Source organism: Ctenopharyngodon idella, chromosome 10 (assembly GCF_019924925.1).
Source record: "Ctenopharyngodon idella isolate HZGC_01 chromosome 10, HZGC01, whole genome shotgun sequence".
NCBI lineage: Eukaryota > Metazoa > Chordata > Actinopteri > Cypriniformes > Xenocyprididae > Ctenopharyngodon > Ctenopharyngodon idella.
In genome coordinates, this window is record NC_067229.1 from 1,895,001 (window position 1) to 1,908,691 (window position 13,691).

The 13,691-nt window shown below is 39.6% G+C and overlaps 1 protein-coding gene across 29 annotated transcripts in view; it reads right to left on the bottom strand.

Annotated features, from left to right (window-relative positions):
• The window catches only part of ptprsa (protein tyrosine phosphatase receptor type Sa), a 202,554-nt gene that overhangs the window by 44,237 nt on the left and 144,626 nt on the right, over positions 1-13,691 (bottom strand). For 23 of the 29 annotated variants that reach the window (XM_051907932.1, XM_051907928.1, XM_051907929.1 and 20 more), the window contains 4 exons: positions 12,240-12,376; positions 12,000-12,144; positions 6,113-6,427; positions 1,033-1,226 (listed from right to left, as the gene is read on the bottom strand). In XM_051907932.1, the coding sequence (XP_051763892.1) occupies positions 1,033-1,226; positions 6,113-6,427; positions 12,000-12,144; positions 12,240-12,376 (791 nt within the window). The remainder of the gene's footprint in view (positions 1-1,032; positions 1,227-6,112; positions 6,428-11,999; positions 12,145-12,239; positions 12,377-13,691) is intronic. The other 6 variants (XM_051907936.1, XM_051907948.1, XM_051907947.1 and 3 more) reach the window with 1 other exon arrangement.

A 13,691-nucleotide genomic window follows, 5' to 3' on the forward strand; every position in this document is an offset into this window, starting at 1 on the left:
TTACGAATGAATAAGACACGACTATTTATTGACTTAATTACACTGAAAAACTTGCAATATTTTACCTCACAATACTAACATTTTTACGTAGAGAATTTTTAAGATATTTAAATTATAAATAATTTATTCAAAAATTTAATAATATCATTTAAATATTTAAAAATTATTCTATATGAGATGACATATTTACTAAATTATTTATATTTACTATATAAAATATACTACAATACTAATATTTACTAAACTTACACTTTCTATTCATAAAATTCAATTCCAATGCAGATAAAGAGAAACAAACCAGTAGAAGATCACAATCTGTCAGCGTTTGTACAGATTAAACACAGAATCATTGTATTATGACCCAGATATCAGTAGAATATCAACTGATTCACACTTAACTGACGACTGTAAACGATTCCGTCATAAACATAAGAGGCATAAATTCAAAAGCTTTAGTCACGGTTTGTTCAAAGCTGTAATATTTGCAGCTGTGAGGAGAATAAGGCGCCTCGTATCTGTAATTTCACTGCTGTTTTCATGACAGAAGCTTGTATTATAATTTTAGGTTGCAGCCAGAGGCGCTCAGTTGCTTTTTCTTCTTTCTTTCTTTCTTTTTTTTTTTTTTGCTGCTTGTGCTTTTAAATCAAGTCTGAATTGTGACCGCAATGCTCAAGTGCCTCGTGTTTTTGTGGAGCTCTCGGGGCACTTAATACGGCATACATAATCAGCTTTTGTTGACTTTATCTATGACACTAGAGCCTTAGAGGTTAAACTTATTAGAGGTTTGACTAAACCGTGCAATTCTAATGGCTGATAAGATGTTTTGGACTGCTTGTGGAAAGCATTCTAGAGGCTATAAAAGAACTTCACAGATTAAATTATTTATAAAAGGATTTTCATACGTTTGTTGCAGTGGCCATGTGTGCATTAAACTGGCAAGCTTTTTGCTGCAACAGTACCATAAAAATAGCTAATTGGCTCCCAGTTAACTAGCCATTTGTTGCCGAAACATTAATAATCGCGCTAACATACCTGTGCATCGGCTAGCATGACGTCCTTGATGAGGGGCAGGCCGCGGGATTCACCGTTCTCGACACGGACGTAGTGCACCTGGTACCCGCGGATCTGCCCGTGCTGTTTCCCTGGCAACAGGGAGCGCCACATCACCTTGATGGCGGTGGAGTTGAGCACCTCGACCTCCACACGTCGAGGGGGGGCCCCGGGCACTGCGGTGGGAAAAAGATGACACGTCATGAGGGATTGATCACATTCATGATCATTAAAACTAGATTTTTACATACAGTACGGTACAAAACTCACCGATATGATGCTAGGGTGTTGCTATGATATACCCAATTTTTGTTCATATCACTAACTCTTAGTTTGAGCGACAGTAGTAGTGATATTTGCCTTAGCATTTTCATCATAATAGGGACAATTAAATTAAAACTTACACACAATTAAAACCCAGTTACCACTCACTCATCTAGACGTTTTTCACTTTTTACCAATTTTAGGAGCCAGTTTTGAAAATATTTCTTCCCTGATAAGATTCTGAACCACTTGGATTTGAAGGAAACACGTTTTTCTACCAATCCACCAATTTTCTTCATGGTAGGAAACAAACAAACAAAAAAAAAAATCAATCAAAATTTGTTCTACAATCAAAACACCTTTATTAGTATCTTTAGTCTTTAATGAACACAATTAAGACACAATCACCACTCACTAGCTTAGACATTTTTCACTTTTTACCAACTTTAGGGGCCAGTTTCGAAAATTGTTCTTCCCTGATGAGACTCTGAACCACTTGGATTTGAAGGGAACACATTTTTCTACCAATCCACCAATTTTCTTCATGATAGGAAATCAATCAAAAAAATCAATCAAAATTTGTTTTTGCAATCAAAACACATTTATTGGTATCTTTAATCTTTAAAGGGTTAGTTCACCCAAAAATGAAAATTCTGTCATTTATTACTCACCCTCATGTCGTTCCACACCCTTAAGACCTTCGTTGATCTTCGGAACACAAATTGAGATATTTTTGTTTAAATCCGATGGCTCCGTGAGGCCTACATAGGGAGCAATGACATTTCCTCTCTCAAGATCCATTAATGTACTAAAAACATATTTAAATCAGTTCATGTGAGTACAGTGGTTCAATATTAATATTATAAAGCAACGAGAATATTTTTGGTGCACCAAAAAAAAAAAAAAAAAAAACGACTTATTTAGTGATGGCCGATTTCAAAACACTGCTTCAGGAAGATTCGGAGCGTTATGAATCAGTGTGTCGAATCCGCAGTTTGGAGCGCCAAAGTCACGTGATTTCAGCAGTTTGGCGGTTTGACAAGCGATCCGAATCATGATTCGACACACTGATTCATTACGCTCCGAATCTTCCTGAAGCAGTGTTTTGAAATCAGCCATCACTAAATAAGTCGTTATTTTGTTTTTTTTTGGCGCACCAAAAATATTCTCGTCGCTTTATAATATTAATATTGAACCACTGTACTCACATGAACTGATTTAAATATGTTTTTAGTACTTTTATGGATCTTGAGAGAGGAAATGTCATTGCTCCCTATGTAGGCCTCACGGAGCCATCGGATTTCAACAAAAATATCTTAATTTGTGTTCTGAAGATCAACGAAGGTCTTACGGGTGTAAAACGGCACAAGGGTGAATAATTAATGACAGAATTTTCATTTTTGGGTGAACTAACCCTTTAATGAACACAATTAAGACACAATTACCACTGAATGGTTTAGACATTTTTCACTTTTTACCAACTTTTTTTTTTGTCAACTGCCTAGGGCCTCGGGCTTTGATGAGGGGCCTCCATGACCGTAACACTCCCTAATCGATAGTCCACCAATCAAGATGGGCAGCAAAATACTAGGCTCTTTGTGCACTGGATATAGATGAATTGTCACTCACCCATAATGAAACCAACTATTGTCACCGTATCAAAGTGGGTCCCACCTTCAGGACATACAGTATGAAACATTGGGATCAATGGCTTTAAGTCATTGAATTATGATGGAGCCGAAACGAACACCTTCGAGGGCTGCTAAGCGAAAGGCTAAACAGGCACGCAAAGAAGTGCAGCTCATAATGAAGGTGTGTGAGTTGTCATCACATATTTTGGAGTGATTGTAATGTATTCTGTCGATCAGCATAATTTCGGGATAGATCATTTGCTGGGTTATTATGAGTGTAAAAGTGCGTCCGTCAACGCGTCCAGACTGTAGACACTTTGAATTCACACGTACAGTGAATGACATCACGTCTGGAGCCGACTAGCAAAATACTAAAGTAAAAGGAAAGAAGTTTGTATTCAAGGGCAAACACACTATAGCATTTGAATGTTTTCAAAAACGTCCCTCAACTCCCTGTATCTTCTAATTTCTGCTGATTTGTGTACATTATTGCTCTAATTTCAGTCTTCGTAAATACTGTTGTTATATTTTTTGAAAAATAAGCATATATCTGCTTAGTAGTTTGTCTCTTTCACTTTCAGTAGCAGTTGATTTGTGTATATTGTGCATATTTGAGGTATTGAACTGCAATATATAACATGACAATATAGTCTACAGTGCTTCAATAGGAGGGGGAAATCCTGTCCAAAAAAATGATTAAGGCACTGATGTTAATTTTCTGAAGTTTTGTCTGGGAAGTGTTCATTTGTAATTATTTTTTGGCTATGTGATGTTTTATTTATTTATTTATTTTTTATTTTACTGCATAGAGTAGGCAAAACTGTTCACACAGTTGGTGTGTGTGTTACTGTGAATGAATTATCGAACAAATTATTGCTAAGAAAAAAAAAAAAATGATGGCCATGATAGCGTCCTCAACAAACAAATAAGAGATTACCTTAGCTAAAGATTGATTAATATGGAAAAATAATAAAAAGATATATAAAAGTGTGTATATAGCAGATGCTGCTTAAAAAGGTTAGGAATCAAATTTGTTTAAATGCTTTTTATTAGGAGGGGTGTGGCTCGGGGGGCCTCCAACATAAATTTTGCCTAGGGCCTTCCAATGTCTAGAACTGGCCCTGTAGGGACATAAAAGAGACAAAAGAGTCAATCAAAATGTGTGTTTTACCATCAAACCACTTTTATTTGTATCTTTAGCCTTTAATTACCACAATTAAGACCCAATTACCACTCATTCGTCTACACGTTTTTCACTTTCTACCTACTTTAGAGGCTAGTTTTGAAAATATTTCTATCCTGATGAGACTCTGAACCTCTTGGACTTGAAGGGAACACGTTTTTCTACCAATCTACCAATTTGAACAAAGCTAGAAATCATGGTTCCTGAGATGTTATACCCTAAACATGGCATCCCAGATGTTTTTTGACTATTAAAAAATATGAAAATGTTAGAATCGGAACGAAATATTTTAAAGAACTCAGTTTTAAGTCTCAAATAACACAAATCTGAGTAAGAGCAATAACATACATCTTTAATTATGTCTGAGTCGAAACAGGCAGACACATTTGCCAAAATCTGATCTTATAATAGCACCAATCCCTAATTGAGCACCTTAAGACTGTACAAGGCACCCACCTCATAACGGCTCAAAAGAAACTAAGCCCTAGTGTCTCAGCTAGTACGTACATTCAATTATGTGAAACCAGGTTACTGATTAAGCGCCCATCTTCAGGGACATTTAATCAAATGTAATATCACACCCCCATATACCCAAGCAACCATTTCATCCCCTTCCATTTCACTATCATTCTTATCTGAGCTCTGATCAATTCGCTGTCTGCAGACCTGCAAGCTAATGAAAATCCTTTTATACGAGGCCTTGATGTTTAATACCTCCGGTCATTCAGTACCGCTGTAAGGAGGAGACCGATTTCCTGGACGGTCAATAAAAGACGCCATAAGGGGATGTACTGTATTTTGGGGCCCGGCTGTACCGTATAAGACAATTTAACGGTTCAAGTCTCCGAGGATGTGACTGTCGTTACATATCGCTACTCAAATAACTCCATGTTGTTGGGTTGGGTTGGTTAAATAAGATTTCCCATCGGAGGTCTTGGGGAAGTGTTCCCTACCTCTTGACCCGCCAACAGCGGTTGACCGGCCCGTCAAAACCATCCATCGTAGGGCGGCCCACAGCGCCAGTGAAAGGCTGTGCTCCGTATTGATTACTAGCTTGTATCCTGAACTAGCGCTGTCAGTCACAGAGAAAGACTGCTGTCACCAGGGAACGTCCGACACAATTTCTTACTCTGGCTGGATTTATTTCATTGCTCATAAGCTGTCCGAGTGCTTTTACAAAGAGACGTGACAGATGAAAATGATGCTAAGTCAATGTTTCCTCCATCACATGATGCTAGTCAATAGATCTGCTCCCAAAAAGAGTGAGCTGTCTACACAGATGTATAATCAACATGTGTCACACCTCATCCACCATCTTGGATTTATTTTCTCAATGAGCTTGGCCAGAGACCGTGTAAGGTCACTGGAAAAAGACAGTGGCTATAGAAAAGTAAGTGTTACAGTAACATACAATTTTTTAGGCATGAAATGAGCTGAAGGAGGCGAAACATTTTTTTAATGATGTAAGATTGCCTTGTTTTGCATTGCATTGATGGTATCATGCCTTAAAATACTGTCTAGGTTAGACACTGACTAGGTTTTGAAATAGTGTTTAAATAATTTTAAGAGGCCATTTTACTTTCATAGCATTTTGTTTTGCCTGAACTATCTAAAAAACTGCAAAAACTTGTATATTTTCCAGGTAAAATATCTAAAAATAATTAAAACAAGATAAATGTACCTGAGAAGCAACATTGCATAAGTTATCAATACTTGTTTTCAGAAAATGTGCCTTTAATATGAGCGTATTTTTGTCATCACTGGCAGATTTTATGTATAAACAAAAAATGTGAGAGCTGTAAGAAAAACACACTTCTATTCAAGATACAATCAATGAAAACAAGTCTTGGTATCTTACAGTGTTGCTTCTCAAGTAAATTTCTGCTGATTAAAACTCTTTTTAATCATTTTTAATTATTACATTTATTTTCATTTTTAAATCAATAAATTTTGTAGTGAATAATGTTAGTCAAGGTTTCAGTACCGTCCTCGTCCGTGCGGCAGAGCAGCGGCTCGCTCTCGGGGCCCGGACCCACGCTGGTGGAGGCCGCCACGGTGACTCGGTACATGGTCCATTTCTCCAGCCGCTGCAGCTCGATCCGGTCGAGGCTGGGCTGCACCGCCGGCTCCTCCACGGGCTCCGTGCTGACCTCGGCCCCGGCGCCCACCACCGCGTAGCGCACTATGTACCCGGCCAGCACCCCGTTCTGGCTCTCGGCCGGCGGAGGGCGCCAACTTACCAGCAGGGTGGTGGAGCTGGAGCTGGAGCACTTAATGTCTTGAGGGGGGGCGGAGGGCTCTGCTCAGGTTTGGGAAGGGGGGAGAGGAGGGGTGGAAAACAGAAAACGAAAAGATGGGAAAGAGAAAAAGAAAATGATAAAAGGGAAAAACCAACTGAAAAAAACAAGCAGAGACATACTGAAACATAAGAAAAAACGAGGAAAACAAAGGGCAAATGCAAACAGAAGAGCTTGGTTTTGAAGGGGTCGGGGTGTTTTGCATGCATGCATAAATATGAAGCATGAAGGTTTAACATTGGCTTGATTTTTGTGTCAAAGATCTAGAAGTAACACTACGGATGTTGGGCGTAAGATACAGATTAAAAAAATGGGGTAATTTCAATGGGGTCAGAAAAATAATCTTGTTTTCCCTTTGAATACATTTTTTTCTGACCCCCTTGACATATTAAATTTTTCAGACAACAAGACTTAATATCTTTTTGCTTCTCAAGTTAATGTATCTTTGTTTAAGGAAGTTTCAATATTTGTACTGGAAAAGAAGACAAAAATACTAGTGTATCCAACTATAACCGCCTGTATGCAAGCCAAAGATTTAGCCCATCTTTCAGAGTAATTCCCTGGGCTCTCAGGATATATTTCCACCAAGAGGGAAAAATAGATCATGTTATTTGCATTTGAATGAAAGCCGTTCATTGCGGTATTTCGAGGCGTTTTTGTCGAGCACTTCCCCTGCACATATCAGAAATTACAACGTCTGTGCCGTTCTAAATCAATATAAAAGTCTCGTTTGAAATGCAGAGTCCATGCAACTAAATGCTTGCGCATATGGATACCGTTTAAAGGCCTGTAACATTTATCTCCATTGTAAATTGAACATTAAAAGTTACTCTGTCACACTGATCCCTGAAGCTATAAGTAACACAAATGAATGAGGGGGAAACGGACAGACGGGGATAAAACATATTTGTGACTGAAATTCAAATGGATGAGCACCATCGTTGGAAAGCAAAACAAAATCATTCAAAACAGATTACAGGAAAATGAGCAAAACTCTCTGCGAAATAATGGCTGGAAAGAAAATGTTAGGACCTGAAATGTCAACTCAGAAGAATCATGGAAAGCCACCAAGCTTCAAACAGAAAGGAAAACCATTTAAAACGGCAGAAACCAAAACAAAACAACAAACACAAAGCATTTTCCTGTACATTATACGTACCTGACATCTTCAAACACTAATTTTTAAAGACTTTCTTACCACAAGCACCCGATTCGAGGGAGACTATATTTCCCTAGAGTCGGTTGGGTTCGGCCCTCTCCCTCTACTGCTGAGCTCACCGAATACAGCTCAATTCAAACTATTTACGTTCATTTAGTTTAGTCCATTTGATGAGTCATGTGGCCTATAATGTTGGGATGTTTTTGGGGCTGGAGGGAGAGAGCGTTCCCTGTGCTTTCATCAGGCTGCACTATTCACTGTTTACACTAGCCTGAGGGTCCACAAGATTGAGATCAGGGTGCTAGCACCTCGCTAACATCCAACTATCCATACCCGTGTAATATAATCCCCCTCAACCAAACTTTATTTTTTAAAGCATTTATTTCCTGAATAAAACCATTCCCTGTTGTGCTTTTGTTTGAGAAACAGTTTTGTCCCATCACCAGCCAGCTTTTATCACAGGTGTCCCCAGTCCCAGAGTTCAGTGAGCGACGTTATTCAGAGCCCTGTTTATTCACCAAATGGGCTTAATGGATTAAAGTTTTACTGGATTTTCATCTTCCGTTTGAAGATATATTTTGAAGATGTACTTCCTCTTTTGAGGAGTATTTGCATTCAGTTCTCGTAAATCGACCTGGTTTGAGTGTGGAAAGAAAGTTTGGTATCAGAGAGTTGCAGAACTACCTAAAGGTTGAGACTCATGATTCTGGAACTGTATTACACATCAAACACAAAAAGAGCCATGGATTTCAGTGTTACAAAAATGAAATCACTCTTCAAAACCAAGGGTTGTGCCTTAAAACCAAAATAAAAGGTGTTAACTGTAATAATGACTTAATAATCCAGATCCATGCCAAGTGGTGCTGCTGCTACAAAAAAAAAGCCAACTGAGAGATGAAAACTACTACAATTACAGATTTGTTTGGCTACAAAGTTTGGAATTAATTTATGAGACAGACGCTGGCAACTGATTGAGTGTAATAACTGATTGAAACGACTGTACTAGGAACTACACGCGGTCAACTTCTTTAGGTGCAACAACTAATTGAAGCCATTGGACTTGGCTGAAATGGGACCTCCAAGATGTTCTTGCACCAAACCCAACGTGAAGATTGGTGCGGTAACCCTTGCCCCCAGTTTGTGGACCCTCTATGACCATTTGAAACCTGAGCGTCACTCAATAGCCATTGACTCTTAAGCGCATTTCCCAGAATGCCACTGCCACCCACTTGGTCAAGGCAGGAGTGTCTATCTCCACTAACCCTCAAGAGTTTGGACACATCCCCCAGGGTATATTAACAAGTGTTGGGGGATATGGAGGGTAAGGTGAGTACTCTCTGCCGGACCAACGCAGGGGCTTTGGTTCGTAACTGTGGGCTGACCCACGAACATTGACCTGACTGAGCGTCAACTGAACAGCACTGTACCAAAAAGGAAACAAACACAATACACTTTCCTTTCACGCCTTCATGAGGAAGACCAGTCTGCCAATTGGTGTAGTGCAAAATAGATCTACGAAGAGGAAATTCTGGAACGCTTGTATAATCTGGCCAATTAGTGTATAAATGTCTTGGGAACTCTCTGTGAAGACGATGACACTCTTTCTAGATTGCGAAAGGGATCTAAACCAATTCCGCTGGTGTATAAGACAGTTCTGCACCTCAAGGTCTACTTATATGGACTGTCAAGTTGGCCAACTTCTGAAAGGTGTGATGGCAGACTGGGCTTCCTCCGAACGGCAGTCACTTACCTCACGGGAATCCACACTGTAATGTTTATGTGTTAAGTTGAGGGGCATTTGTGCTAAATTGCTTCTAACTGTCCTAGCTTGTCGCCTCCCTGACCTTGTTATGGGTAAATCTGCACTACTTTAGTTTCTGCTCAAGGGAAGACATCAGCAGATGTAGTGAACCACGTCTCCCATCTGTGCGAGACCCTGCGGGACAAAGTCCCGTAACTCAAGCAAGAAGCCTACGGTCGTCCCGCAGGGATACTTACTCTCACCTTTAGTTTAATGGATTTGCTTTGGCAATGCTAAGTGCTGTTGCTGCATGTCGAGCTTGTCACGGAAAATGAAACCCCGACAGAAGGAGCAAAAAAACCAAATGCTGAGAGCTGTTTCCTCAAGTGTAAACCAAACTGAAATGAAATAAAGTGAACTTAAACCTGTGTACTGAACAGAAATGAATTAAAACCAGGTGACGTCAAGCTGGAGCAGGTGAGCTTTAGTTTCATTTCTGGAGACAAAGTGAAACATACGAAGAGCTAGAAAACAAAAGGGAGGTAAAAAAGTGCACTGCATTGTTCCAGAATACAATATATGAAGACACAAACAGCAGAACGGACATATAGAGATGGAACAGAAGGGGACACACACACAGCGTACAACGTGCATTAACAGAGCGCCCCCCAGGGGTAGGGGGAGGTAATACATGCATTCAGTGCTCGCTCTCTCGCGCTCAGGTGTTACATTGTGTGTCAATGCAGCAGGTTCACTGCATCCCAGTACCCACTCAACCAACCCCATCCCACCCATTCTGCACAGGTAGAAACAGAAGAGTTAAAATGGTCCACGTCTGCTGCCATGGCTTTCTGGCATCTTCCGCCCACTGTAAGTCTAAAGATTTAAACCTACAACAGGAATCTTTACACAAAAGGAGCATTTCCTGAATCAATTCCTGATTGAATATCCCACTGCACTCAGAAACACATCAGTTATTATAGTGTATGAGTTCTGAATGCCATTTCATGTTGACTTTAAACAATTCGTTTATTTTTTTTACCTTTATACTAAAATATAAGCGTGAAAAAAGGTCCGGTTTTAAAGGTCCACATCATTTTTTTCTTTGTTTAGCTGGCTTGGAAGGCTTCCGCCAGCTAAACCTTCCGCCCCATCATTATTTTTTTGTGCTCAATTGAAACTAAAGTTAACAAAATTTAATCATTTAGTGAGAATAGTATAAAAGTCTGAGACCACAATGAAACTCTAGGATTTTTTTGGTTTAACTTTTCACTCAAACTGTTATGCTTTGAAATAAAAACCTCTGCATTAAACTGGAAAAGACTGCAAAATAGATGCACTTTCACTCTTGGACCCCTATGTATGTACCCTAATACTATATGCAAGTAACTGCAATATTTTAGCGCAGGGCACATGCCAGCTGCAAGGTTCCCCACAAGCACCGATGATTTCATGCACCGAATCATGATGCGACTCAGCAAGGGTGTATTTTTAGGCCGGAGGCTTGAATAATTCAGACGGTCTCCCAGCGTAAATGCTGACTACCTGCAGGCGCCAACGGCCACTGACTGTGTTGCTTTCAGTAATACACAGTGAGGGACTAGATGTGGTGGAAAGCCATGGCAGACCCCAGAGTCAATAATATTTTGTGTGCTTCAGTCGCATGGGAGGAAAAAAGTGCATTTGCTGTCGACACATGAAAAAGAAATATGAACACAGAAGAAAGGAGGGAGCGCGCTGGGGAGCCAAACGGCACGCTTGCTGCAGATCAATCAGCCCACATTGATTTGTTTGTTTCACATGTAGGAAATCTCTGAAGTACATAACTGTGACATAGAGAGACCCAGATGAAAGAATCATCAAACAAAGAAGAAAAAGAAGTGTGCGACACCATCCTGCCAAGGGGCGAGGATTCCATTAAACTAAACAACACAGGCCATTTAAAAGTTTAGGTTTAACCTTTAGATGCTTTACACGAAATAAATTATGTTTAAAACATCAAAGTCAGAGGGTCTCATTCATGCAACGCAAGCAGAACAAATTGCGCAAATCATTCATACAGCCATTCTCACATAAACTGACGCATTGAACTGAATGCAATGATTTACATAAGGTTTTTACGAACAATTTACACAAATTTGTTCTGCTCTTACTTATCTTCTCTTAAAAACAATTTGTCAACATGCACAGAAAAAAATATTCAAAATCATGAAGTTTTGGCAAGTCATTTGGAAATATTCTCAAGAAAACAACATCACCTTTGTCACCTGTATGTAACAAGACTCTCTTTTGGCTCAAAGGTGATGCTGTTTTGCTCAATTCAGATGCATAAACAAACACAACACAAAGGAATGAGAGCCACTGCCAGAAACCCGAACCTGTCAAAAATCAGAGACCAGACTAACATCCAGTCTTTAACACATATCTGCTGCAGACACGAGCACACCATTATCCTTTACTCTTGACATTTCTAGAGTCGATAAACAATATCCCTGGATTGGGAAACGGGGGTGAAGGTTACAGTGGTCCTTTCAAACAGTGTGCTGTTGTATCCCGACCCCATCGAAAGCTCAAAATAGGCATTATGTCTTGGCATTTCTCAAACAAAATACAATATTAGACCTCCCCCAAAACCCTTCATTCGCATCCTTAGGAAAGGAAATGGACTACATACTGGCTTGGGATGTCCTTTGGGATATTTCATTGGTGAAGGCTCCAATACCCTTGTTGGAGACGGCAGCCAGAGAGAAGTAGTACTCTGTATTAGCACGTAGGCCCTCCACCACATAGGAAGCAGTTGGACCGAATGATTTCTTTACCTGTTTGGTGGGAAATAATAACAGTTACATCAAAATTGGACATGCAACAGCAGTCCTGACAATATATTTGAGAAGGTTTGCTGTTGAGAAGGCACCTGAGGTCCTTGACTGCCCTCTTTGTAATGCAGTTCATAACTGATGATTCCCTCTTTCTCGAAGGCTGGTTCCCATGTTAGCTCAACGCTTGTGTCTGACACCTCACCGACCTGGAAGTTTGTCGGCTGTCCAGGGACTACAAATGGAGCCAGTGTTGACAGTTTAATAGACATGAAATGAAACAAACAGAAATTTACAACTGTATATTTAGTGAAAGTGTTAGAGAAAGCATTTACCCTCGTGGCAACTGGGTTAGGACAATTACCAGGTGAAAATGTACTTCCATTTTTGTCTCACCCAATGCAAACATACCCAATCACTAAACTCACCTTGCTACATTTTTGACTCCCCAACAATAAAGATTTCCAAATGCTAAACATCTTCGGCAAACTCAAGACATGACAACAGAGTGCTAAACTCACCTTGCTATACTGTTACGTAGCTCACCGAACACTGAAAACAGATATTTTTTCAATAGCTAAACTGACTTTGCTACACCTTTAGCTCACCCAATACTAACAGACATATCTAATTGTTAAACTCACCTTGCAACATTATTAGCCCACCAAAGACTGAAAACAGACATTTTTCAGTCATTAAACTTAAGCCGCCTTTCCACTATCTCCGACAATGAGATGGATGCGTTGGAAATATTTGAACTTCTTTGTCTAGACCGTATGCGACCGCCCGACCGGATGTGATGTTTTTTAATCAAAACTATTCTTGCAAGGTGAGAATTACCAGTATTTTTCCACTAAAATGTTATTCTTTAAACACTGCTTCTGTAAAATGGTGGTTATGAATAATGACGGAATAAGTAATCATCTTATAATTATTTACGCTGATTAGCCTTAGAAAACCTACAATTTTTTTCTTTCAGGATTATTGGGGGTCATTTGCTTTGTGTGGATATATTCATAAATTCATTCAAATGATTCATTTTACCATGGTGAATAAACTAAGAGTAATTGTTGCTTCACGACCAATTTGAAAGTTCCGCACGACTGCCGCTAGGGGGCGAAATGTCGGAGATAGTGGAAAGGCGGCTTTACATTGCTACACCCTCAGCTCACCCAATACAAACAATGGACATTTCCAATTGCTAAACTCAACTTGCTACATTGTTAGCCCATCAAATAATGAAAACAGACATTTTTCAATCGTTAAACTTACTTTGCTACATCCTCAACTCACCCAATACAAACAATGGACATTTCCAATCGCTAAACTCACCTTGCTACATTGTTAGCCCACCAAGCACTGACAACACATTTTTCAATTGTTAAACTCGCCTTGCTACATTGTTAGCCCATCAAACAATAAAAACAGACATTTTTCAATCATTAAACTTACTTTGCTACATCCTCAACTCACCCAATACAAACAATGGACATTTCCAATCGCTAAACTCACCTTGCTACATTGTTAGCCCACCAAGCACTGACAACACA